This window comes from Nerophis ophidion, linkage group LG07, assembly GCF_033978795.1.
Source record: "Nerophis ophidion isolate RoL-2023_Sa linkage group LG07, RoL_Noph_v1.0, whole genome shotgun sequence".
NCBI classification, from domain to species: domain Eukaryota; kingdom Metazoa; phylum Chordata; class Actinopteri; order Syngnathiformes; family Syngnathidae; genus Nerophis; species Nerophis ophidion.
In genome coordinates, this window is record NC_084617.1 from 11,893,907 (window position 1) to 11,921,853 (window position 27,947).

General features: G+C 40.0%; 1 protein-coding gene across 3 annotated transcripts in view; it reads right to left on the reverse strand.

Moving 5' to 3' along the window:
- Positions 1–6,825, reverse strand: part of mylk5 (myosin, light chain kinase 5) — a 256,924-nt gene extending 250,099 nt beyond the window's left edge. The window contains exon 1 of one of the 3 annotated variants that reach the window (XM_061905339.1): positions 6,608–6,820. In XM_061905339.1, coding sequence (XP_061761323.1) covers positions 6,608–6,722 — 115 coding nt within the window. In that variant the 5' untranslated portion in view covers positions 6,723–6,820. Of the gene's footprint in view, positions 1–6,607 lie in introns of all 3 variants that reach the window. The other 2 variants (XM_061905341.1, XM_061905342.1) reach the window with 2 other exon arrangements.
- Between the last annotated feature and the right edge of the window lie 21,122 nt (positions 6,826–27,947).

Here is a 27,947-nt window from a genome sequence, read left to right on the forward strand (position 1 = left end):
GTTTAAAATGCCAGCATGCTAATGTTAGCTTGCATCAAGTACCAACATACGAGTGAGTTATTTACCCTCAAAATAATCCTAAAAAGAGGTACCATACTAACATTAGCATGCTAACAGGTATAATTTACTAAGTAACAAAATATTTGATGCTGAGGTGTATACTTGCCAAATTAGCTAAAAAACAACAACATGCTAATCTTAACATGCTAAAATGCTAACTGCCATGTGTCAAGAATCAAAATATATTTACTCTTTGCAATGAAAAAGATTGTGGATATCCGCCTCCACAAGCCCAGGGAGTGTGCATTACTTTACCATAGCGTGCAGAGAAAGCGCCAGAAGAGAGCTACCCGACCTTCATCACTTCTATAAGTGCTAACAAAACACAACTTAGACATTCTTCTGTGGTTTGGCAACCTTTTAAAAACTACTGGTTCATTTATTCTACCAGGAAGTGTTGCCATTTGCTGAACTCAGCACTTTTTTATGGGCCTGTTGCACGTTGCAGAGTAGTAACGTAATAAACAAGATAGCAAAAATGCAGCAATAAGACGTGAGAAAAAGCTCAAATATTGACACCTATGATGAATAAAACCACAAATATTTGTCTTTAAATTCATATTTTTGCCTTTTTATTAGCCTATTTCATTACAAACGGCGTGATGATGTCATACAACTATCAAATTTAAAAAATATTAATAACTTTATTGTTTTTTTTATACATTTGAAGGCTTGATTTTATATATATATATATATATATATATATATATATATATATATGTATATATATATACATATATCCATCCATCCATTTTTTACCGCTTATTCCCTTTCGGGGTTGCGGGGGGCACTGGCGCATATCTCAGCTACAATCGGGCGGAAGGCGGGGTACACCCTGGACAAGTCGCCACCTCATCGCAGGGCCAACACAAATAGACAGACAACACTCACACTCACATTCACACACTAGGGCCAATTTAGTGTTGCCAATCAACCTATCCCCAGGTGCATGTCTTTGGAAGTGGGAGGAATAGGAGGCCATTGGAAAGACCCAGGACACGTTGGGTGGACTATGTCTCCCGGCTGGCCTGGTAATGTCTTGGGATACCCCGGGAGGAGCTGAACAGAGTGGCTGGGGAGAGGGAAGTATAGGCTTCTCTGCTTAGGCTGCTGCCCTCGCGACCCGACCTCGGATAAGCGGAAGAAAATAGATGGATAACAAAAAATAATAATAAATAAAACACACATTTTTACAAAACAATAATATATATACATATATATATATATATATATATATATATATATACACATACATATATATACGTACATATATACATACATACATATACACCTACCTACATACATAGAGTACATACACACATTCATACATACATACATACACACATATATACATATATATGTACATATACATAAATATATATATACACATACATATATATGTACATGTATATACAGGTATGTACATATTTTTATATATGTACATATATATACATATATACACAAACATATGTACATACATATATACAAATATATACATACATATATATACACATTCATATATAAATACATACATGCATACATAAATGTTTATATATACATGTATGTGTGTGGAAGCACATACATACATACATAGATACATATATGCATACATACATATACAATCATTTACGTACATACATACATGCATACATATATATATATATATATATATATATATATATATATATATATATATATATATATATATATATATATATATATATATATGTCTTGATTGGATTATCCAGGGAATAGTGCTCGATACCGTGGTAGAGCGCAATATGTAGGTGTGGGAAAAAAATCACAAGACTACTTCATCTACTTCATCAGATGAAGTAGTCCTGTGATTTTTTCCCACACCTACATATATATATATATATATATATATATAAATATATATATATATATAAATATATATATATATATAAATATATATATATATATATAAATATATATATATACACACACACTCACACACACACATATATATATATATATATATATATATATATATATATATATATATATATATATATATATATATATATATACACATACATATATAAATATATATACATATTTATATACATATAAATAGATATTGAATAAGTAGCAGGAACCGTGAAAATTCCCAGGATCTAATACATCCATGACTGCAATTAGGTGACAATCCTACATCACAGGATTTGTTTCATTTAATTTCTGGCCAAACAAAAAAGTGGAAAAGCAAAACAACTCCATAAAGTCTCGCCATTTGGCAAGGAGTAGGCGACATACGAGGAGGCCATGAGTTTGTTATGAGCACACAAAGCGAAACGTGTTTTTGTTGACCTTTCGGTCGGTGCAACGAGAGCTTTCGACACTTTCTGGTCTGAATAACATCGTTTCACTCTCAAGAATTTTCTCGAGAAGGATGTTTAAGAAAACATTTGTTAGACCACACACCCACAGTATAAGAACTTTGTCAAATATTTACACGAAAATGCATTATTATCTTTTGTATCGCATCTCATTCCACTATGTGTGTGTGTGTGTGTGTGTGTGTGTGTGTGTGTGTGTGTGTGTGTGTGTGTGTCTAATAACACTGTGCAAACACACAAGTGTTATGCTTTCATTTTAATCCACTGTTTGATTCAAAAACAAGAATTTGGAATCCCTGCAGGATTCCTCTGGCTTTGTTTGTGATTGTAGTAGCCAGCTTTTTTTTTTAATGAAAAATATTTTTACAAAAGTTGCGATATTTTGAGGCTTATTGTTTTTTGTACAACGTTGACTCAACTTGTGATTTTATGAGTTTGTTATCAATGTTTTAAGTTCAGTTCAGTTCATTTGGAACGTGCAAACAACGCAATTACTATGTAGTGCAGCACATATTTCCAGTTCTTTCGTTACAGCATGTCTGAAAAGGAGTAGGAAGAAGAAGAGCTTATTTAATCCTAACCTTTTTCATATCATAGCAGTTTTAGTTTCATCCCATTTTTTTGTTCTTTAAGTTCTCCTTAAAAAGATTTCAACAAAAATATGAAAACAAAATAGTATGTATATATATATATATATATTTATATATATATATATATATATATATATATATATATATATATATATATATATATAGATATACATACATACATACATGCATACATATATATATATATATATATACAGTGGGACAAAAAAGTATGTAGTCTACCACCGATTATGCAAGTTCTCCCACTTAAAATGATGACAGAGGTCTGTAATTTTCATCATAGGTACACTTCAACTGTGAGAGGCAGAATGTGGAAAAAAACTCCAGGAATTCCCATTGTAGGAATTTTAAAGAATGTATTTGTAAATTATGGTGGAAAATAAGTATTTGGTCAACCATTCAAAGCTCTCACTGATGGAAGGAGGTTTTGGCTCAAAATCTCACGATACATGGCCCCATTCATTCTTTCCTTAACTTGGATCAATCGTCCTGTCCCCTTAGCAGAAAAACAGCCCCAAAGCATGATGTTTCCACCCTCATGCTTCACAGTAGGCATGGTGTTCTTGGGATGCATCTCAGTATTCTTCCTCCAAACACGACGAGTTGAGTTTATACCAAAAAGTTCTATTTTTGGTTTCATCTGACCACATGACATTCTCCCAATCCTCTGCTGTATCATCCATGTCCTCTCTGGCAAACTTCAGACGGGCCTGGACATGCACTGGCTTAAGCAGGGGGACACGTCTGGCACCGCAGGATTTCACTCCCTGTCGGCGTAGTGTCTTACTAATGGTAACCTTTGTTACTTTGGTCCCAGCTCTCTGCAGGCCATTCACCAGGTCCCCCCCTGTGTGGTTCTGGGATTTTTGCCCACCGTTCTCATGATCATTTTGACCCCACGGGATGAGATCTTGCGTGGAGCTCTTAAATTTTTTGATAATTGCTCCCACAGTTGATTTTTTCACACCAAGCTTCTTGCCTATTGTAGATTCACTCTTCACAGTTTGGTGCAGGTCTACAATTGTGATCCTGTTGTCCTTTGACAGCTCTTTGGTCTTGGCCTTAGTGGAGTTTGGAGTCTGACTGTTGAAGGCTGTGGACAGGTGTCTTTTATACAGATAACGAGTTCAAACAAGTGCTATTAATACAGGTAACGAGTGGAGGACAGGAGAGCTTCTTAAAGAAGAAGTTACAGGTCTGTGAGAGCCAGAGATCTCCCTTGTTTGAAGTGACCAAATACTTATTTTCTACATAAATTTACAAATAAATTCTTTAAAATGCCTACTATTTGAATTCCTGGATTTTTTTTCCCACATTCTCTCTCTCACAGTTGAAGTGTACCTATGATGAAAATTACAGACCTCTGTCATCATTTTAAGTGGGAGAACTTGCACAATCGGTGGCTGACTAAATACTTTTTTGCCCCACTGTATATATATATATATATATATACATATATATCCCCATGATATATATAATGGGTGTCAAACTCTGGCCCGTGGGCCAAATCTGGCCCGCCGTGTAATTTAATTTGGCCCTTGAGGCAATATCAATTTAGCATTAGAGCTGGCCCGCCGGTGTTATACAGCGTCGGTGCCGCTGTAACACCGCATTCACCCCTAATACTCATACTTGCCAACCCTCCTAATTTTCCCGATAGACTCCCGAAGTTCAGTGCCCCTCCCGAAAATCTCCCGGGGCAACCATTCTCCCGAATTTCTACCGATTTCCACCTGGACAACTATATTGGGGGCGTGCATTTAAGGCACTGCCTTTAGCGTTCTCTACAACCTGTCGTCACGTCCGCTTTTCCTCCATACTAACAGCGTGTCACATAATATTTGTGGCTTTTACACACACACACAAGTGAATGCAAAGCATACTTGGTCAACAGCCATACAGGTCACACTGAGGGTGGCCGTATAAACAACTTTAGCACTGTTACAAATAATAATAATAATAACAAGATTTATATCGCGATTTTCTATTGTTATATACTCAAAGCGCTCACAGAGAAGTGGGAACCCATCATTCATTCACACCTGGTGGTGGTAAGCTACATCTGTAGCCACAGCTGCCCTGGGGTAGACTGATGAAAGCGTGGCTGCCAGTTTGCGCCTACGGCCCCTCCGACCACCACCAATCATTCATTCATCGTTCATTCACCAGTGTGAGCGGCACCGGGGGCAAAGGGTGAAGTGTCCTGCCCGAGGACACAACGGCAGCGATTTGGATGTCAATAGGTGGGAAGCGAACCTGCAACCCTCAGGTTTCTGGCACGGCCGCTCTACCCACACTGTGAACCCACACCAAACAAGAATGACAAACACATTTCGGGTGAATATCCGCACCGTAACACAACAGGACAAATACCCAGAAACCCCTTGCAGCACTAACTCTTCCGGGAAACTTCCAGCAAACTGAGCAATAATTCACGTTTTATTCATGCATTTTCTCTTGCTATTTCAAGGCTTGAATGTTTGGTTCATTCATTATTGTTATTTTATTTTCATATTTATTACTAGCCTGTGGAAAAAATCGGATATTTACCTCAGAAGATTGCAAATAGAAAAAAAGGCATACAATTTTTATTAAAATTGTATTTGATTATATTAAATTAAATGGGTTGTACTTGTATAGCGCTTTTCTACCTTCAAGGTACTCAAAGCGCTTTGACACTACTTCCACATTTACCCATTCACACACACATTCACACACTGATGGAGGGAGCTGCCATGCAAGGCGCCAACCAGCACCCATCAGGAGCAAGGGTGAAGTGTCTTGCTCAGGACACAGCGGACGTGACGAGGTTGGTACTAGGTGGGATTTGAACCAGGGACACTCGGGTTGCGCACGGCCACTCTTTCACTGCGCCACGCCACGCCGTCCCGATATGCCATTGATATTCTTTTAATTATCATTATTATTATTTGAAACTGGATTTTGCATGTCACTAAAGTTATATAAGCGTTGCTTGTTCAATATTTCATGCAAAACTTGTTTGGGTCCCTATTAAAAGGTTCATTTGCTCAACCTTGGCCCCCGGCTTTGTTCCGTTTAAAATTTTGGCCCACTCTGTATTTGAGTTTGACACCCCTGATATACATAAACATATAAACAGAAACACGTATATACACACACAAGTATATATATATATATATATATATATATATATATATATATATATATATATAAAATAATTTTGTGTGGAGCCGCAAAAAAATAAAATATACATGCACATATACATGTATATGTGCATGTATATATATATATATATATATATATATATATATATATATATATATACATATATATATATATATACATGTGCATGTATATGTGCATATATATATATATATATATATATATATATATATATATATATATATATATATATATATATATATAATGCACATATACATGTATATGTGCATGTATATTTTATTTTTTTTGCTGCTCCACACAAAATTGTTTTTTTGTCTTCCTGGTCTAGTATGGCTCTTTCAACATTTGGGGTTACCGACACCTGACCTAAAAGCTGCCATTAAAATATAAAAACAATAACCGAAGCACCCTCACCTGAGTCTGAAGGGGCAGCGTCAGCACTGCCAGGGACTTTCGCGGCGCGGGGGGCCCTCAAGCGGACCTTGAAGGTGGACACGTAGCTCTGCTGTCCGCCTGCCTCCACGCTCATGTCTGCTTCTCCTTGCTCAGGCTTGACTTTAACCACACACACACACACACACACACACACATGGTGAGAACACTTCCTGTGTCTTCACACTTGTGTGTCTGCCTGACCCCCCCCCCCCCTCTTTAGACCCCCCCACCACTCCCTTTATGATCCGGCCTGGCTCCGCCCACCTCCACAGCACCACAAACATCTCCTTATCTGCAGCCCTTCAGCGTGTAAACAAGAGGTGGAGATTTATCTGAAGGCAGCCAAGCCAAAGGTCTCATTGTGCTGCTGCACGTCCATCAATTAGTTCCTTACCGAAAGGGACATTTTCTTATTCAAACGGGGATAGCAGCTCCGTTCTATGTGTCATACTTGATCATTTCGCCATGTTGCCGTATTTTTGCTGATTTAGTAAAGAACGTGGACGATAGAGTTCACAACTTTTGGTCGCTATTAAAAAAGCCTTGCCTGTACCGGAAGTCGCAGAGGGCTCCTCACGTCCTCACATTGTTTACAATGGGAGCCTCCAACAAAAAGACGTATTCGGGCCGAGAAAACGACAATTTCCCCATTAATTTGAAAGATTCGTGGCTGAGGATATTGATAGCGAAGGACTAGAAAAAATAAATAAAGTAAAAAAAAAAAAAAGGCGATTGCATTGTGAGCGATTCAGATGTTTTTAGACACATTTACTAAGATAATTCTGGAAGATCCCTTATCTGCTTATTGTTTTAATACTGTTTTAGTGAGATTGTAAAGATTGCTAAGGCATACCTCGAGGTCGGATGGCTGCGGTGAACACGCAGTGTCTCAGAGAGAAGCCGAGGAGCCAAGCTCACCGCTGCCTTTTTTGACATGACAGCTGCCGCAGGACGACGAATAATCCAATGATGTCTCCGTTAAGATATATATCACAATTTCCCCATCCAAAAACATGCTGCGCATTGCAACAAACACCGGATGTGTCTCGGTGCTAAAGGCAGCTGCAATACATCGCTTTCCACCAACAGCATTCTTCTTTATAGTCTCCTTTATTAAATGAACAAATTGCAAAAGATTCAGCAACACGGATGTCCAAAATACGACTTTTAGCCGTGTTTGGTGCAGCGCTAATATTTCCTTACAGTCCGTGACTTCACGCGTACTCGTCATCATTCCGCGACGTTTTCAACAAGAAACTCCGCGGGAAATTTAAAATTGCAAGTTAGTAAACTAAAAAGGCCGTATTGGCATGTGTTGCAATGTTAATATTTCATCATTGATATATAAACTATCAGACTGCGTGGTCGGTAGTAGTGGGTTTCAGTAGGCCTTTAAACACTTGCGAGAGTGTGTGTGTGTGTGTGTGTTTGTGTGTGTGTGTGTGTGTGTGTTTGGTTGTATTTCTACCCTTCTTGAGACATCAACAAGGAAAAGTACGGTCCATATGAGGACCTGAGGTCTCAAGAAGGTAACAAATCCAATAGTGTGTGTGTGTGTGTGTTTGTGTGTGTGTGTGTGTGTTGTATTTATACCCTTCTTGAGACATCAACAACGAAAAGTACCGTCCATATGAGGACCGGGGGTCTCAAGAAGGTAACAAATATAAGAGTAAGTGTATGTGTGTGTGTGTGTGTGTGTGTGTGTGTGTGTTATTTCATTTCTACCCTTCTTGAGACACCAATAAAGAAAAGTACCGTCCATATGAGGACCGGAGGTCTAAAGAAGGTAACAAATGCAATAGTATGTGTATGTGTATGTGTGTGTGTGTGTGTGTGTGTGTTATTTCATTTCTACCCTTCTTGAGACACCAATAAAGAAAAGTATCGTCCATATGAGGACCGTCTAAAGAAGGTAACAAATGCAATAGTATGTGTATGTGTGGGTGTGTGTGTTATTTCATTTCTACCCTTCTTGAGACACCAATAAAGAAAAGTACCGTCCATTTGGGGACCAGGGGTCTCAAGAAGGTAACAAATACAAGAGATTGTGTGTGTGTGTGTTTTCTTGTATTTATACCCTTCTTGAGACACCAACAAGGAAAAGTACCGTCCATACGAGGACCGAGGTCTCAAGAAGGTTACAAATACAATAGTGCGTGTGTGTGTGTGTGTGTGTGTGTGTGTGTACTTGTATTTCTACCCTTCTTGAGACACCAACAAGGAATAGTACCGTCCATATGAGGACCAGGGGTCTCAAGAAGGTAACAAATGCAATAGTATGTGTATATGTGTGTGTGTGTGTGTGTGTGTGTGTGTGTGTGTGTGTGTATGTGTGTGTGTGTGTGTGTGTGATAGTTTGTGTGTGTGTGTGTGTGTGTTATTTTATTTATATCCCCATCTTGAGACATCAACAGGGAAAAATTCCGTCCATATGAGGACCGGTTGTCACCAGAATGTAACAAATACAAGAGTAAGTGTGTGTGTGTGTGTGTGTGTGTGTGTGTGTGTGTGGGTGTGTGTGTGTGTGTTATTTTATTTATACCCTTCTTGAGACATCAACAAGGAAAAATTCCGTCCATATGAGGACCGGTGGTCACCAGAATGTAACAAATACAAGAGTAAGTGTGTGTTTGTGTGTGTGTGCGTGTGTGTGTGTGTGTGTGTGTGTGTGTGTTATTTCATTTATACCCTTCTTGAGACACCAATAAAGAAAAGTACCGTCTATATGAAGACTGGAGGTCTCAAGGAGGTGAGAAATACAAGAGTATGTGTGTGTGTGTGTGTGTGTTCTTGTATTTATACCCTTTTCGCGACATCAACAAGGTTCCATATGAGGACCGGCGACCAAGTTAGGACCGAATTCATGGTACCAATACGGAAAAATATTACATCTGATAGAGAATGTCTCATTTGCACCCCTGGTGGTGAAATACATCAAAATTAAGGTGTTAAAGATGCTCCCCCTCTGGTCAACATATGAAATAACAAGTGTGTAAGAAATTGAAATGCGCCCCCTTTGGCCAAAATTAATGAAAGAAATAAATTAAATATGTATATCGATAAATGAAGATTTACAAAAAAAAGTTAGCTAAAAGCTACCTTTTTTATATTTGCATAATACGTATATATTATTAATGTTGTAAATGAGAATCTTTTATATATCTAGAAAGCATGGTCCTATAGAGGTAGGCATTTTTTGGAGGTCTCAAGAAGGTCAGAAACACAAGCATGTGTGTGTGTGTGTGTGTGTGTGTGTGTGTGTGTGTGTGCGTTGTAGCACAGGGGTCATTTCCCACCTGTGTATTGTAAAAGCCGCATGCATCAGGTTCATAAATCCCACAGTGGGAAGATCTACGTTGTGGACTTGGTGCCCACCTGCTGCACCAGATTCCTCCTGCAGGGTCCAGGTGTCACGCAGGAAGTGGCGGCCCACAGAAATGACCCACATTCCACGAGGGTTATGCTCACGGGAGATACACGGTCCTGAGTGGGGGTATATCACTCCGACACTTTTTACCGATACTTCACATTTCTTAAAGATCACCGGATGATTTTTGAGGAAAAAAAAAAATCAGTGTAAAATTGTACACGTTCAAGACAAAGTCACACTGATCACATGTTTATGTACTAGAGTTGGCCGACAATTCTTGGTATTGGTCTGATACAGAAACCAGTAATGCTGTTACCGATACTTTTTACATTTTTCAAAATCACTGGTTAATTTTATTTTTTTTTTTTTTTTAAACACCATTCTAAAATTGTGCAAGTTCTTAACAAAGTAACAAGACTGTGAGAGGCTACAAATCTTGGTATCAATCCGATACAGGAGCAATAATACTGTTACCGATACTTTTTCCATTTTTCAAAATCAATGGTGAATTTTATCTTTATAATTTTTTTAAATCATCATTCTAAAACTGTGCAAGTTCGTAACAAAGTAACAAGACTGCAAGGCTACAAATATTGGTATCGATCCGATACAGGAGAAATAATGCTGTTACTGATACTTTTTACATTTTTCAAAATCAATGGTTTATTTTATTATTATTATTTTTGTAAATCACCATTCTAAAACTGAGCAAGTTCGTAACAAAGTTACAAGACTGAGAGGTGACAAATCTTGGTATCGATCTGATACAGGAACAATAATGCTGTTACTAATACTTTTTAAATTTTTCAAAATAACTGGTTAATTTTATTATTATTTTTAAAAGCATCAATAAAAATTTGTGCAAGTTCGTAACAAATGAGCAATAATGCTGTTACTGATACTTTTTCCATTTTTCAAAATCAATGGTTCATTTTATTATTTTTTTTTTTTTAAATCACCATTCTAAAATTGTGCAAGTTCGTAACAAAGTTACAAGACTGAGAGGTGACAAATCTTGTTATCGATCCAATACAGGAACAATAATGCTGTTATTGATATTCTTTCTATTTTTCAAAATCAATGGTTAATTTTATTATTATAATTTTTTTAAATCATCATTCTAAAATTGTGCAGGTTCGTAACAAAGTAACAAGACTGCGAGGCTACAAATATTGGTATCGATCCGATACATGAGCAATAATGCTGTTACCGATACTTTTTACATTTTTCAAAATCACTGGTTAATTTTATTATTTTTATTTTTGTAAATCACCATTCTAAAATTGTGCAAGTTCGTAATAAAGTTACAAGAATGAAAGGTGACAAATCTCGGTATCGATCCGATACAGGAACAATAATGCTGTTACCGATACTTTTAATTTTTTTTAAATCACTGGTTAATTTTATTATTATTATTTTTGTAAATCACCATTCTAAAATTGTGCAAGTTCGTAACAAAGTTACAAAACTGAGAGGCGACAAATCTTGGTATCGATCCGATACAGGAGCAATGATTCTGTTACCGATACTTTTTCCATTTTTCAAAATCAATGGTTAATTTTATTGTTATAATATTTTTAAATCATCATTCTAAAATTGTTCAAGTTCGTTACAAAGTACAAGACTGCGAGGCTACAAATATTGGTATCGATCCGATACAGGAGCAATAATGGTGTTACTGATACTTTTTCCATTTTTCAAAATCAATGGTTAATTTTATTATTATTTGTTTTTTTTAAACACCATTCTAAAATTGTGCAAGTTGGTAACAAAGTAACAAAACTGAGAGGCTACAAATCTTGGTATCAATCCGATACAGGAGCAATAATGCTGTTACTGATACTTTTTCCATTTTTCAAAATCAATGGTTAATTTTATTATTATTTAAAAAAAGAATCATAATTCTAAATTGTGCAAATTCGTAACAAAGTTACAAGACTGAGAGGCGACAAATCTTGGTATCGATCCGATACAGGAGCAATAATGCTGTTACTGATACTTTTTACCGTTTACATTTTTTTAAGATCAAAAATCATTCAGAACTTGTGCACGTCCATAACAAAGTTACACCAATAACATGCTTACTAGAGTTGGAGGACAAATCTTGGTATCAATCCGATACAGGAGCACGAATGCTGTTACCGATACTTTTACTTTTTTTACTTTTTCAAGATCACTGGGTGTTTAATTTATTTATTTATTTTTTAATCATTCTAAAATTGTGCACGTTTATGACGAAGTTACTTGGCTCACATGTTTATTTAAGTTGTGTCACAAATCTTGGTATCGATCCGATACAGGAGCAATAATGCTGTTACTGATACTTTTTACCATTTACATTTTTTAAGATCAATAATCATTCTCAACTCGTTCACATTCGTAAGAAAGTTACACCAATAACATGTTTGCTGGAGAGGTGTGACAAATCCAGGTATCAATCCGATACAGGAGCGCTAATGCTGTTACTGACACTTTATACTTTTTTACATTTTTCAAAATCATTGGGTGTTTTGCTGTTGTTGTTTGTTTTTTTTGTTTTTTTTAATCATTTTAAAATTGTCCATGGTCATAACAAAGCTACTTGGCTCACATGTTTAAGTTGTTGCAACAATCTTGGTATCGATCCGATACAGGAGCGATAATGCTGTTACTGAAACTTTTTACCGTTTACATTTTTTAAGATCAAAAATCATTCCGAACTCGTGTATGTCCGTAACGAAGTTACACCATTAACATGTTGGCTAGAGTCGGGCGACACATCTTGGTATCAAATCCGATACAAGACCAATAATGCTGTAACCGATACGTTATACTTTATACATTTTTCAAGATCACTGAGTGTTTTTTTGTTTTTTGTAAATCATTCTAAAATTGTGCACGTGTCATACAAAGTTACTTGGCTCGCGTGTTTATTTAAGTTGGACTACACACCTTGGTATCAGTCTGATACAGGACCACAAATCCTGTTACCGATATTATGTACGCATTACATTTTTTTTTTTTCCATCCATCCATTTTCTACCGCTTATTCCCTTTCAGGGTCGCGGGGGGCGCTGGCGCCTATCTCAGCTACAATCGGGCGGAAGGCGGGGTACACCCTGGACAAGTCGCCACCTCATCACAGGGCCAACACAGATAGACAGACAACATTCACACTCACATTCACACACTAGGGCCAATTTAGTGTTGCCAATCAACTTATCCCCAGGTGCATGTCTTTTTTTTTTTCTTATTCTAAAATTAGTTCGTAACAAAGTCACTAGGCTCACATATTAAATTGGTGACAAATGTTTGGATCTATCCGATACAGGAGCAATTATGCTATTACCGAGCACCCCCCCCCCCCCCCCGATACAGGACATACTGTTACCGATACTTTTCACTCTGGACATTTTTCAAGATCACTGGGGTTTTTTTTTTTTTTTTTTTTTTTAACCGTTCTGAAATTGTGCAAGTTTGTGGCAAAGATACGCCGATCACATGTTTACTAAAAGGGTGACAAATCTTGGTATCGATCCGATACAGGAGGAGTAATGCTGTTATCGATATTATTTACGCACTAACCCAAACTGGGTTATTCGGACCGGGCTCCATCTAGTGGTACGCCAAAGAATCACTTGATTAAACTACAGTGTTTCATTTTCCTATATTTTAAACACAGTGTGACTGTTCAAAATGTGTAATGTTACAGTGGCCCAAAATATTTTATATATATATATATATATTATTCGATCATTATGTCAAATGGTATCACTTTCTTTTGTATGCAATTTAATAATGAATAACAGTACAATACAATATACATTTGCAAACTAATACTTTTATTATATTGTATTATCTTGGAGTTTACCCCATCTAACTTGTGGTTGCTGGGCAATCACATACAAAATAAAACCGATAATGCAAAAATAAGTCAACAAAAGCAAAATATAATATTTCCTCTCATTTTAAATCCATTGACTTTTGCCTTGTCCGTTGACTCAGTTTGTAAACATGACAATATTTAGCAATATCATCAAAACAAATGTGAAAACAAACCCAAGTGAAATGATGACTATTTATCCCAAACCGGCCTGGTATCGATGATATCCATGTTATGCAAAAAAAGGTCTCCTTTCAGTTTCGGTGCGGTCCTAATTCCTCACAGCAAACATTGACCACCAGCTTGCAAACACAAAGGCAACCTTGTTCTGGATGAAGACCCCGTTCTTTAAAAAAGTCTTTGCCAGACTGAAAATCAGATACAACCGCCCTCAAAAAGGGACTAAATTCCACTGACAAGACTTTTAGATGTATATCGGCATAGCTCGGTTGGTAGAGTGGCTGTGCCAGCAACTCGAGGGTTGCAGGTTCGATTCCCGCTTCCGCCAACCTAGTCACTGCCGTTGTGTCCTTGGGCAAGACACTTTACCCACCTGCTCCCAGTGCCACCCACACTGGTTTAAATGTAACTTAGATATTGGGTTTCACTATGTAAAAGCGCTGTGAGTCACTAGAGAAAAGCGCTATGTAAATATACTTCACTTCACTACAGTCATGGTCAAAAGTTTACATACACTTGTTAAGAACATAATGTCATGGCTGTCTTGAGTTTTCCAATCATTTCTACAACTCTTATTTTTTTGTGATAGAGTTATTGGAGCACATACTTGTTGGTCAGAAAAAAAAAAAACATTCATGAAGTTTGGTTCTTTTATGAATTTATTATTGGTCGACTGAAAATGTGGATCAATGACATCACACGGACAAAGATTAGACCTTCTGGAGGAACGTTTTGTGGGCAGAAGAAACTAAAATTGAGCTGTTTGGCTACAATACCCAGCAATATGTTTGGAGGAGAAAATCCCAGGAACACCATAACTACAGTCAAGCATGGTGGTGGTAGTATTATGCTCTTGGCTTGGTTTGCTGCCAATGGAACTGGTGCTTTAAGGCAGTGGTCCCCAACCACCGGGCTCGATTTGTATCGGGCCGCAGAATTATTTTTTTATTAAATCAACATAAAAAACACAAGATACACTTACAATTAGTGCACCAACCCCCCAAAAAACTGCCTTTTTCATGACAAAAACCTCCCTTTTTACTTACTCAGTGGCCTAGTGGTAAGAGCAGGGGTGTCAAACTCAAATACAGAGTGGGCCAAAATTTAAAACTGAACAAAGCCGCGGGCCAAGGTTGAAAAAATTAACTTTTTAATAGGGACCCAAACAAGTTTTGCATTGAATATTGAACAAGCTTATATAACTTTAGAGTGACATGCAAAATTGAGTTTCAAATAATCAATCAATCAATCAATCAATGTTTACTTATATAGCCCTAAATCACTAGTGTCTCAAAGGGCTGCACAAACCACTATGACATCCTCGGTACGCCCATATAAGGGCAAGGAAAACTCACACCCAGTGGGAGGTCGGTGACAATGATGACTATGAGAACCTCGGAGAGGAGGAAAGCAATGGATGTCTAACATGATACTGTGAAAGTTCAATCCATACTGGATCCAACACAGTCGCGAGAGTCCAGTCCAAAGCGGATCCAACACAGCAGCGAGAGTCCCGTTCACAGCGGAGCCAGCAGGAAACCATCCCAAGCGGAGGCGGATCAGCAGCGCAGAGCTGTCCCCAGCCGATACACAGGCAAGCAGTACATGGCCACCGGACTGGACCAGACCCCCTCCACAAAGGAGAGTGGGACATAGAAGAAAAAGAAAAGAAGCGGCAGATCAACTGGTCTAAAAAGGAGGTCTATTTAAAGGCTAGAGTATACAAATGAGTTTTAAGGTGAGACTTAAATGCTTCTACTGAGGTAGCATCTCGAACTGTTACCGGGAGGGCGTTCCAGAGTACTGGAGCCCGAACGGAAAACACTCTATAGCCCGCAGACTTTTTTTGGGCTTTAGGAATCACTAATAAGCCGGAGTCCTTTGAACGCAGATTTCTTGCCGGGACATATGGTACAATACAATCGGCAAGATAGGATGGAGCTAGTTAATTATTGCTCAGTTTGCTACACTGATTGGCTTTAACAATGTTTATACAACCTAATAGTGCAAAAGCAACTTTCCAAAAAACAAAACAAAAAAACATCACAGAAATAACATTTGAATAAAAGATGTAATTCCTCTTTTGTATTTGTAGCCTTCTAAAGTAAATATCAACATTAACTTTTTCCACTAGCTAATAAATTAGAAAATAAAATAACAATGAGGTGGTTGGTGTCAGTTTTGTTCTATGTCTTAGTTTTTCCTCTGCGTTTGTCTTTAGTTCCTGTCAGCACTCTTATTTTGGTTCTGTTTCCTGTTTGTCTCCCTGAGTGCGGCGTAACCCTCAGCTGTGGCTGATTGGCACCTGGCCACACCTGGTATCAATCAGCCAGCCACTATTTAAGACCTGTTTTCTCCTCCAGTCAGGGCCGGATTATTGTCGTGTCAATGTCATTTTCTACTTGTCATTCCTTTGGTAGATGTTTTGTAGCTTACTGTTTTTTGTTCCCTGCTTCCGATTTGTTTGTTCATAGCCCTTAGTTTGTTATATCCGCCCACGTGTTTGTACCCTTTGTTTGTTCTAGTTGTAGTATTTTAAATTAAACTATGTTTTCCTGCAAAATGCCTCCCTCCTTCTCTGCATCCTGGGGTTTGTCTCCAAATAACTCTGACAGTCGGGGTTTGGTGGTAGCGGGGGTGGATATTGTAGCGTCCCGGAAGAGTTAGTGCTGCAAGGGGTTCTGGTTATTTGTTATGTTGTGTTTCGGTGCGGTTGTTCCCCCGAATTGTGTTTGTCATTCTTGTTTGGTGTGGCTTCACAGTGTGGCGCATATTTGCAACAGTGTTAAAGTTATTTATACGGCCACTCTCAGTGTGACCTGTATGGCTGTTGACCAAGTATGTGTTGCATTCACTTTTGTGTGTGTGTGTACAAGCTGTGTGTATAGAGGAAAAGCGGACGTAACGACAAGTTGTGGGGAATGATAAAGGCAGTACCTTTAAGGCAGGACCCCAATATTGTTGTCCGGGGGAGAAATTCGGGAGAATGGTTGCACCGGGAGATTTTCGGGAGGGGCACTGAACTTCGGGAGTTTCCCGGGAAAATCAGGAGGGTTGGCAAGTATGAGTATAAGCAGCTCTAATGTTAATTTGATATTGCCTCAAGGGCCAAATGAAATTACACGGCGGGCCAGATTTGGCCCGCGGCCAGAGTTTGACACCCATGGGTTAGAGCAGGGGTGCCCACACTTTTTCTGCAGGCGAGCTACTTTTCAATTGACCAACTCGAGGGGATCTACCTCATTTATATATATCATTTATATTTATTTATTCATGAAAGAGACATTTTTGTAAACAAGTTAAATGTGTTCAATGATAATACAAGCATGTGTAACACACATAGATGTCTTTCTTTCACGAAGACAAGAATATAAGTTGGTGTATTACCTGATTCTGATGACTTGCATTGATTGGAATCAGACAGTAATGATGATAACGCCCACATTTTCAAATGGAGGAGAAAAAAAGTTGTCCTTTCTGTACAATACCACATGAAAGTGGTTGGTTTTTGGCATCTAATTCATCCAGCTTCCATACACTTTACAAGAAAAACATTGGCGGCAAATTCCGTAGCTTGCTTGAGTGACATTCACGGCACCCGAGGGTCTTGTGAGATGACGCTGGCTGCTGCAAGATCATTATTATGAAAGAAATGACAGAGAGGAAGGCGAGAAACACTTTTTATTTCAACAGACTTTCGCGCCATCCCTTCCGTCAAAACTCTAAAGGCCGAATGCACATTTCCTATCTTCACAATAAAAGCCCTGCTTCATGCTGACTGCGCTAACAAAATAAGAGTCTCAGAAAGCTGGCGTGAACAAGTGATGTGCACGCCAGCTTTCTGAGGGATCGCTCATGCACGCCAGTTTTCCGAGACTCTGTATTTAGTTAGCGCAGGCAGCATGAAGCAGGGCTTTTATTGTGAAGATAGGAAATGTGCAGTCGGCCTTTAGAGTTTTGACGGAAGGTACGACGCGAGAGTCTGTTGAAATAAAAAGTGTTTCTCGCCTTCCTCTCGGTCATATTTTCATAATAATGATCTTGCAGCAGCCAGCGTCATCTCACAAGAGCCTCCGGTACCGTGAATGTCATTTAAGTGACGTCTTGGTGAAGATTGAGGATCACTAATTTTTAGGTCTATTTTTTTTAAAAGCCTGGCTGGAGATCGACTGACACACCCCCCGCGGTCGACTGGTAGCTCGCGATCGACGTAAGGGGCACCCCTGGGTTAGAGTGTCCGCCCTGAGATCGGTAGGTTGTGAGTTCAAACCCCGGCCGAGTCATACCAAACACTATAAAAACAGGACTCATTCCCTCCCTGCTTGGCGCTCAGCATCAAGGGTTGGAATTGCGGGTTAAATCACCAAAAATGATTCCCGGGCGCGGCACCGCTGCTGCTCACTGCTCCCCTCACCTCCTAGGGGGGTGATCAAGGGTGATGGGTCAAATGTAGAGAATAATTTCGCCACACCACAAGGGTGTGTGACAATCATTGGTACTTTTTTAACTTTTAACTTTTTCAATCAATCAATGTTTATTTATATAGCCCCAAATCACAAATGTCTCAAAGGACTGCACAAATCATTACGACTACGACATCCTCGGAGGAACCCACAAAAGGGCAAGGAAAACTCACATCCAGTGGGACGCCCGTGACTATGCTGATTATGAGAAACCTTGGAGAGGACCTCAGAAGTGGGCAACACCCCCCTCTAGGGGACCAAAAGCAATGCATGTCGAGCGGGTCTAACATGATACTGTGAAAGTTCAATCCATAGTGGCTCCAACACAGCCGCGAGAGTTCAGTTCAAAGCGGATCCAAGACAGCAGCGAGAGTCCCGTCCACAGGAAACTATCCCAAGCGGAGGCGGATCAGCAGCGTAGAGATGTCCCCAACCGATACACAGACGAGCGGTCCATCCTGGGTCCCGACGAGCGGTCCATCCTGGGTCTCGACTCTGGACAGCCAGTACTTCATCAATGGTCATCGGACCAGACCCCCTCCACAAGGGGGGGGGGGGACATAGGAGAAAAAAGAAAAGAAGCGGCAGATCAACTGGTCTAAAAAGGAGGTCTATTTAAAGGCTAGAGTATACAAATGAGTTTTAAGGTGAGACTTAAATGCTTCTACTGAGGTGGCATCTCGAACTGTTACCGGGAGGGCGTTCCAGAGTACTGGAGTCCGAACGGAAAACGCTCTATAGCCCGCAGACTTTTTTTGGGCTCTAGGAATCACTAATAAGCTGGAATCTTTTGAACGCAGATTTCTTGCCGGGACATATGGTACAATACAATCGGCAAGAGAGGATGGAGCTAGACCGTGTAGTATTTTATACGTAAGTAGTAAAACCTTAAAGTCACATCTTTTTCACGACAAAGAAAACCCACATTTTCAGTAGACCCATAATAAATCCATAAAATAACCAAACTTTATGAAAACTATCACAAAAAAATAAGATTTTTAGAAATTATTGGAAACTCAACACAGCCATGGTATTATGTTCTTCACAAGTGTATGTAAACTTTCGACCACGACTGTATACACAATGTTTTGTGGACTATTCCAGTTACTTAGTACAGATACTGCTGACAACAGCAAAAATCCACGGCAGGGAAATGGGGCAAGGAGGGCATGCCGATACAAGACCGATGGGTTCTGACTGTGCGATGTAAACGTTGACACACTGCCTGAGGCGAAAGGAATTTGACAACAAGCGTTGGAGGTGGACAGTTTTCAGGAACAAGATACCTCAATTAACAAGAGCAAAGTACTTTTTTTACCCCTTAATATACATAACCAAAGACTACAAATGACTGGTGTATGTTTTTGGTACATGTATAAAGTATATGACAACCACAAACTTGCCCTAAAATCTGGTAAAAATCTGCATACTGTGTACATAGGTGGGTAGAGTACCCAATAATTGTAACCTAGTGAGAGTACCGTTACTTTACAATAATATGACTCAAGTAAAAGTAAAAAGTAGTCATCAAAATAACTACTTGAGTAAGATAAAAAAAAATAATTAATAGGTTCTATTTGTAGAAAGCACTTTACATTGAGCAAACAACCTCAAAGTGCTAATAATAATAAAAAGATAATAAAAAAACTACAACAGCCTAATAGCTAGAACTAGTATGCATATATCTATAATAAGGCTTTTTTTTTTTCTTTTGAAGGGTTTTTAAGCCTTTTTTAAAAAACTTTCGCAGTCTGCGGCACCCTCAGGTGGTCAGGGAAAGCGTTCCACAGACTTGGAGCGGCGGAGCAGAAAGCCCGGTCTTTCATAGCTCGTAACTTTGTTCTCGGCGGTTGGAGGGAGATTAACCTGTTTGGAGCGGAGGTGTCGTGTGGAGGATTTGGGGGTGAGTACTTCTTTGAGGTAGAGGGGGGGGGGGGGCATTTCCATGGAGGCACTGGTGGGTTCGTAGGGAGACTTTATAACTAACTAACTAAATAACTACTTGAGTAAGATAAAAAATAACAATAATAAAAGATGTTTGTAAAAAGCACTTTACATTGAGCAAACAACCTCAAAGTGTTAATAATAATAATAATGATGGTAATAATGATAACAAAAAGATAATCAAAATACAAAAAAATAAAAACTACAACAGCCTACAAGCTAGAATTAGTATGCATATGTCTATAATAAGGCTTTTTTTTGTTTGTTTTTTCAAAGAAGGGTTTTTAAGCCTTTTTAAAAAAAGCTTTCACAGTCTGTGGTGCCCTCAAGTGGTCAGGGAGAGCGTTCCACAGACTTGGAGCGGCGGAGCAGAAAGCCTGGTCTCCCATAGTTCGTAGCTTTGTTCTCTGAGGTTGGAGGGAGATTAGCCTGTTTGGAGTGGAGGTTTCGTGTGGAGGATTTGGGGGTGAGTACTTCTTTGAGGTAGAGGGGGGGGGGGGGGGGGGGGGCATTTCCATGGAGGCACTGGTGGGTTCATAGGGAGACCTTGTATTCAATCCTGATTCGAACAGGAAGCCAGTGAAGGGTTTTGAGAATTGATGTGATATGGTCGTATTCCCTTACTCTCGTCAGGATCCTAGCAGCACTATTTTGTATGTACTGCAGCTTCGAGTTAACTTGACAGCTTAACTGCTTGTGTAATAAGGTGTATTTATTGATAAACGAATAGAAAGTGTGACAAGGAGACGTGCTATCATCGAAAAGAATGTGAAGAAAGCATAACAAAAACTGCTAAAACCCAGCAAAACACTCACGGGAAATGTGGAGCAGACGGCGTCCACAAAGTAGAGCGTATTGGGCTGAGCATCGAAAAGGCTCCTCTGTAGTCCAGGGAAACGATAACAACATCATCAACGAAGGTAGGAAAAAGGATCAACTTAAATAGTCTTGATTGCAAACAGAAAACACATGCAGGCTTTTGAACTTTGCGCCTATAGCAATCTGGATGGTTCTTTTCCTCTTTGGTCCGGAGGACACCACGTCCACAGTTTCCAAAAACAATATGAAATGTGGACTCGTCAGACCACAGAACACTTTTCCACTTTGCATTAGTCCATCTTAGATGAGCTCGGGCCCAGTGAAGCCAGCGGCGTTTCTGGGTGTTGTTGATAAATTGCTTTCGCTTTGCGTAGTGGAGTTTTAACTTGCACTTACAGATGTAGTGACAAACTGTAGTTACTGACAGTGGTTTTCTGAAGTGTTCCTGAGCTCACATGGTGATATCCTTTACACACTGATGTCGTTTTTTGATACAATACCGCCTGAGGGATCCAAAGTCATGGGCATTCAATGTTGCGTGCAGTGATTTCTCCACATTCTCTGAACCATTTGATGATATTACGGACCGTAGATGATGAAACCCCTGAATTCCTTGCAATAGCTGGTTGAGAAAAGTTGTTCTTGAACAATTTGCTCACGCATTTGTTCACATAGTGGTGACCCTCGCCCCGTCCTTGTTTGTGAATGACTGAGCATTCCACGGAAGCTTCTTTTATACCCAATCATGGCACCCACCTGTTCCCAATTAGCCTGTTCACCTGTGGAATGTTCCAAATAAGCAAGCTCGGGCCCAGTGAAGCCAGTGGCGTTTCTGGGTGTTGTTGATAAATGGCTTTTGCTTTGCATAGTGGAGTTTTAACTTGCACTTACAGATGTAGCGACAAACTGTAGTTACTGACAGTGGTTTTCTGAAGTGTTCCTGAGCTCACATGGTGATATCCTTTACACACTGATGTCGCTTTTTGATACAATACCGCCTGAGGGATCCAAAGTCATGGGCATTCATTGTTGCGTGCAGTGATTTCTCCAGATTCTCTGAACCTTTTGATGATATTACGGACCGTAGATGATGAAACCCCCTAAATTCCTTGCAATAGCTGGTTGAGAAAAGTTGTTCTTGAACAATTTGCTCACGCATTTGTTCACGTAGTGGTGACCCTCGCCCCGTCCTTGTTTGGGAATGACTGAGCATTTCACGGAAGCTTCTTTTATACCCAATCATGGCACCCACCTGTTCCCAATTAGCCTGTTCACCTGTGGGATGTTCCAAATAAGCGTTTGATGAGCATTCCTCAACTTTCTCAGTATTTTTTGCCACTTGTGCCAGCTTTTTTTAAACATGTTGCAGGCATCAAATTCGAAGTGAGCTAATATTTGCAAAACATAACAAAGTTTACCAGTTCGAACTTTAAGGAATCTTGTCTTTGCATTCTATTCAATTGAATATAAGTTGAAAAGGATTTGCAAATCATTGTATTCTGTTTTTATTTACCATTTACACAACGTGTCAACTTCACTGGTTTTGGGGTTTGTATATACCTCTACGTATATATTTACATATATATATATGTATATATATGTATATGTGTGTAACAGAGGTGCACAGCAACGCACTCAAACTACACGCCGTAAAAAGCAACATGATGTCACAACTAATTACAAGGTGGGAGAAATAACACACGGTCATGTCTGTCAGGAGGAATGTTCACGTTTCAGCCTACAAGGATTCCAGAAAACATGTTGCGGTAAACCCTATTTTTTCGACAATAGTCCTGATGCCATCTGCCGGGCCAGCGACTTGAGGGTTCCAGGTTCGATCCCCGCTTCCGCCATCCTCGTCATTGCCCTTGTTGTCCTTGGGCAAGATACTTGACCCACCTGCTCCACATTGGTTTAAATGTAACTTAGATAATAACTTAGATAATTGGTTTCACTATGTAGAGAAAAGCGCTATATAAATATAATTCACCTCACTAAATTGTAGATGTTTTGCATGTTTAAGCTGTAAGTGACTGTAAAAATGTGCATCTTTTTGTCGTACATGTCGGAGCAATGTCACACACACACACACACACGCACACACACACGTGTGCGTGTGTGCGTGTGTGTGTGTGTTTTTAAAAGGTCCTCAGTAGTCACGAACAAACTTGTGTGAGTTATGCAAAATTATTTAAAATTGGTCCCCATGACCCATATTAAATATTTTCCCCCAGTAAGTATGATCAGCACAGTACGGCATCAATCCAGAGATTTAAAGACGTGTATTAGCTAACTGGGCAGTGGCAACTTTACCTCATTTTTTTTATGCCTCCACAACTTGTAGAAAGGGCGGTCCCCACAAGTCACGAACAAAAACTTGGTCCCCATTCTAATTGATGACCAGTGTGTGTGCACACACACTTAAATGGGTTGTTGTACTTGTATAGCGCTTTTCTACCTTCAAGGTATTCAAAGCGCTTTGACACTACTTCCACATTTACCCATTCACACACACATTCACACACTGATGGCCATGCAAGGCGCTAACCAGCACCCATCAGGAGCAAGGGTGAAGTGTCTTGCTCAGGACACAACGGACATGACGAGGTTGGTACTAGGTGGGGACTGAACCAGGGACCCTCGGGTTGTGCACGGCCACTCTCCCACTGGGCAGCGCCGTCCCTTACACACACTTACACACACTTACACATGCACACACACACACACACACACACACACACACACACATACTGGTCATCAATTAGAATGGGGACCAAGTTTTTGTTCGTGACTTGTGGGGACCGCCCTTTCTAAAAGTTGGGGAGGCATAAAAAAAAATGAGGTAAAGTTGCCACTGCCCAGTTAGCTCATACACATCTTTAAATCTCTGGATTGATGACGTAATGTGCTGTTCATACTTACTGGGGACCCTGGGGAAAAATATTTAATATGGGACCTGAGGACCTTTTAAAAACACACACACGCACACACACACACACACACACACACACACACACACACACACACACACACACACACACACACACACACACACACACACACACACACACACACACACACACACACATTCTGGTCATCAATTAGAATGGGGACCAAGTTTTTGTCCGTGACTTGTGGGGACCGCCTATTCTACAGGTTGTGGAGGCATAAAAAAAATTAGGTAAAGTTGCCACTGCCCAGTTAGCTCATACACGTCTTTAAATCTCTGGATTGATGACGTAATGTGCTGTTCATACTTACTGGGGACCCTGGGGAAAAAGATTTAATATAGGGACCAACTTTAAATCATTTTTCATAACTCACACAAGTTTGTTCGTGACTACTGAGGACCATTTAAAAAAACACACACACACAAGTTTGTTCGTGACTACTGAGGACCATTTAAACACACACGCACACACGCACACACTTAAATGGGTTGTTGTACTTGTATAGCGCTTTTCTACCTTCAAGGTATTCAAAGCGCTTTGACACTACTTCCACATTTACCCATTCACACACACATTCACACACTGATGGAGGGAGCAGCCATACAAGGCGCTAACTAGCACCCATCAGGAGCAAGGGTGAAGTGTCTTGCTCAGGACACAACGGTACTAGGTGGGGATTGAACCAGGGACCCTCGGGCTGCGCACGGCCACTCTACCACTGTGCCACGCCGTCCCTTACACACACGCACACACACACACACACACACACACACACACTGGTTATCATTTGGAATGGGGATTAAGTTTTTGATCAGAACTTGTGGGCACCACCCTTTCTACAGGTTGTGGAGGCATAAAAAAATGAGGTAAAGTTGCCACTGCCCAGTTAGCTCATACACGTCTTTAAATCTCTGGATTGATGACGTAATGTGCTGTTCATACTTACTGGGGACCCTGGGGAAAAAGATTTAATATGGGTCATTGGGACCAAATTTTAATCATTTTGCATAATTCACACAAATTTGTTCGTGACTACTGAGGACCATTTGAAAAAATAGTTCAAATTAAATTAAATTAAATTAAGTTAAATTAAATTAAATTAAATTACGTTAATTTAAATTAAATTAAATTAAATTAAAGGTTTCCCTTTAGGGGACCTGTTTTTTTTGGTCACCATACCATCAGAGGTCCTCTAAAGGTGACTGTGTAAACAGAGCGATGTCCCCATTAAGTCAGCATTGCCAGAACACACACACACACACGCACGCACGCACACACACACACACACACACACACACACACACACACACACACACACAGACCAAAAGTGCTGACGCTGCAGTTTTTCCCACAACACTACTAACATGAAGCCTCTTTCAATGTTTTTACATGTTCCTATTAAAAAATGATGGCCCCCGGCTCGACACATTCAGGGTTAATCCGCGGAATGGATTGTGTTCAGTAGAATGCGGCGCCGGAGGGCCTCACCCACCGCCTCCGCAACACCCCGACGGACCGGATGGAATGCGGAGCCTCAACCGCGAATAACCGTAGTCAAATACACCATTCATTCACGGGCCTTGGTTTAAGAAACATAGGCCCTAAGGGGAGTTTGTTAAAGTACAACCCTTTTTTTTTTCCCGCCGAAAAATAGAAAACGAAAACCAAGATGGCCGACCTCCTCAGTTATAGGATCCCATGATAGAGGTCTCCTGCGATTTGTGTGTTGATACGTGAAACTTGGAGGGGCTGATTTTTTTCCCCCCTCATTTTAAAAGGGTGGCACTAGAGAGACAATTTTGAAATTTCATTTTCGGGAGCCCAAAAATATAAAATGTTTCGCCTTAAAATATGGGGATTTTTTGTGAATGTTAAGGGCTTCTAAAAGGCGTCTAAACGTCCATATGTTATCAAAAGTATTTTTGACTCACATATGAACTTGAAATGCCATCCCATTTCTAACCCATGGGGTTCAATATAATGTCGATCCACCTTTTGCAGCAATTTCAGCTTCAACTCTTCTGGGAAGGCTGTCCACAAGGATGCGGAGTGTGTTTGTAGGAATTTCCCACCATTCTTCCAAAAGCACATTGGTAAAGTCCCACATTGATGTTGGTCTCAGTCTCCGTTCTAATTCATCCCAAAGGCGTTCTATCGAGTTCAGGTCAGGACTCTGTGCAGGCCAGTCAAGTTCATCCACACCAGACTCTGTCATCCATGTCTTTATGGACCTTGCTTTGTGCACTGGTGCACAGTCATGTTGGACGAGGAAGGGCCCCGCTCCAAACTGTTCCCACAAGGTGCTGAGCATGGAATTGTCCAAAATGTTTCGGTATCCTGGAGCATTCAAATTTCCTTTTCACTGGAACTAGTGGTTAGAGTGTCCGCCCTGAGATCGGTAGGTTGGGAGTTCATTCCAAACACTATAAATAAATGGGACCCATTGCCTCCCTGCTTGGCACTCAGCATCAAGGGTTGGAATTGGGGTTTGAATCACCATAAATGATTCCCGGGCGCGGCACCGTTCCTGCCCACTGCTCCCCTCACTTCCTAGAGGATGTTCGAGGGGATGGGTCAAATGCAGAGGACACATTTCACCCCACCTAGTGTGTGTGTGACAATCATTGGTACTTTAACTTTAACTAAGGAGCCAAGCCCAACTCCTGAAAAACAACCCCACACCATAATTCCTCCTCCATCAAATTTCACACTCCGCACAATGCAGTCCGAAAGTCACCGGCTTCTTTGCAAAATGCACTTCAGCATTCGGTGATCCCTTTTGTCAGTTTATGTGGCCTATCATTTTGTGGCTGAGTTGCTGATGTTCCCAAACTCTTCGTATAATAAAGCCAACAGTTGACTTTGGAATATTTAGGAACGAGGACATTTCAAAGATGGATTTGTTGCACAGGTCGCATCATATGAAAAATTCCACGCTGGAAATCACTGACAGCGGCCCATTCTTTCACAAATGTTTGTAGAAACCGTCTCCAAGCCTAAGTGCTTGATTGTATACATCTGTGGCCTCAGTCTCTGTTCTAATTCATCCCAAAGGTGCTCTATCTGGTTCAGGTCAGGACTCTGTGCAGGCCAGTCAAATTCCACGCTGGAAATCACTGAGAGCGGCCCATTCTTTCACAAATGTTTGTAGAAACAGTCTCCGTCCTTAAGTGCTTGATTGTATACACCTGTGGCCTCAGTCTCTGTTCTAATTCATCCCAAAGGTGTTCTATCGGGTTCAGGTCAAGACTCTGTGCAAACCAGTCAAGTGACTAGGACACCTGATTCTCATCATTTAGATGGGTGGCCAAATACTTTTGGGAATGTAGTGTATAAAGAAGAAAAAAATAGCTAGTATACATTGGAGTCCCCCATTGACTACCCTTTAATAATTTTTCAATATACTTGAAACCTTTTACTTAGTCATGCTTTTTCTATAAAAAAAACATATGAATCCAAACATTTCCCCTTAAAGTAAAGTACCAATGATAGTCACAGACACACACACTAGGTGTGGTAAAATTGGTTCTCTGTATTTGACCCATCACCCTTGTTCACCCCCCTGGGAAGTGAGGGGAGCAGTGGGCAGCAGCGGTGGCCACGCCCGGTAATCATTTTTGGTGATTTAACGCCCCAATTCCAACCCTTGATGCTGAGTTCCAAGCAGGGAGGTATTGGCTCCCATTTTTATAGTCTTTGGTATGAATCGGGGTTTTGAACTCACGACCTA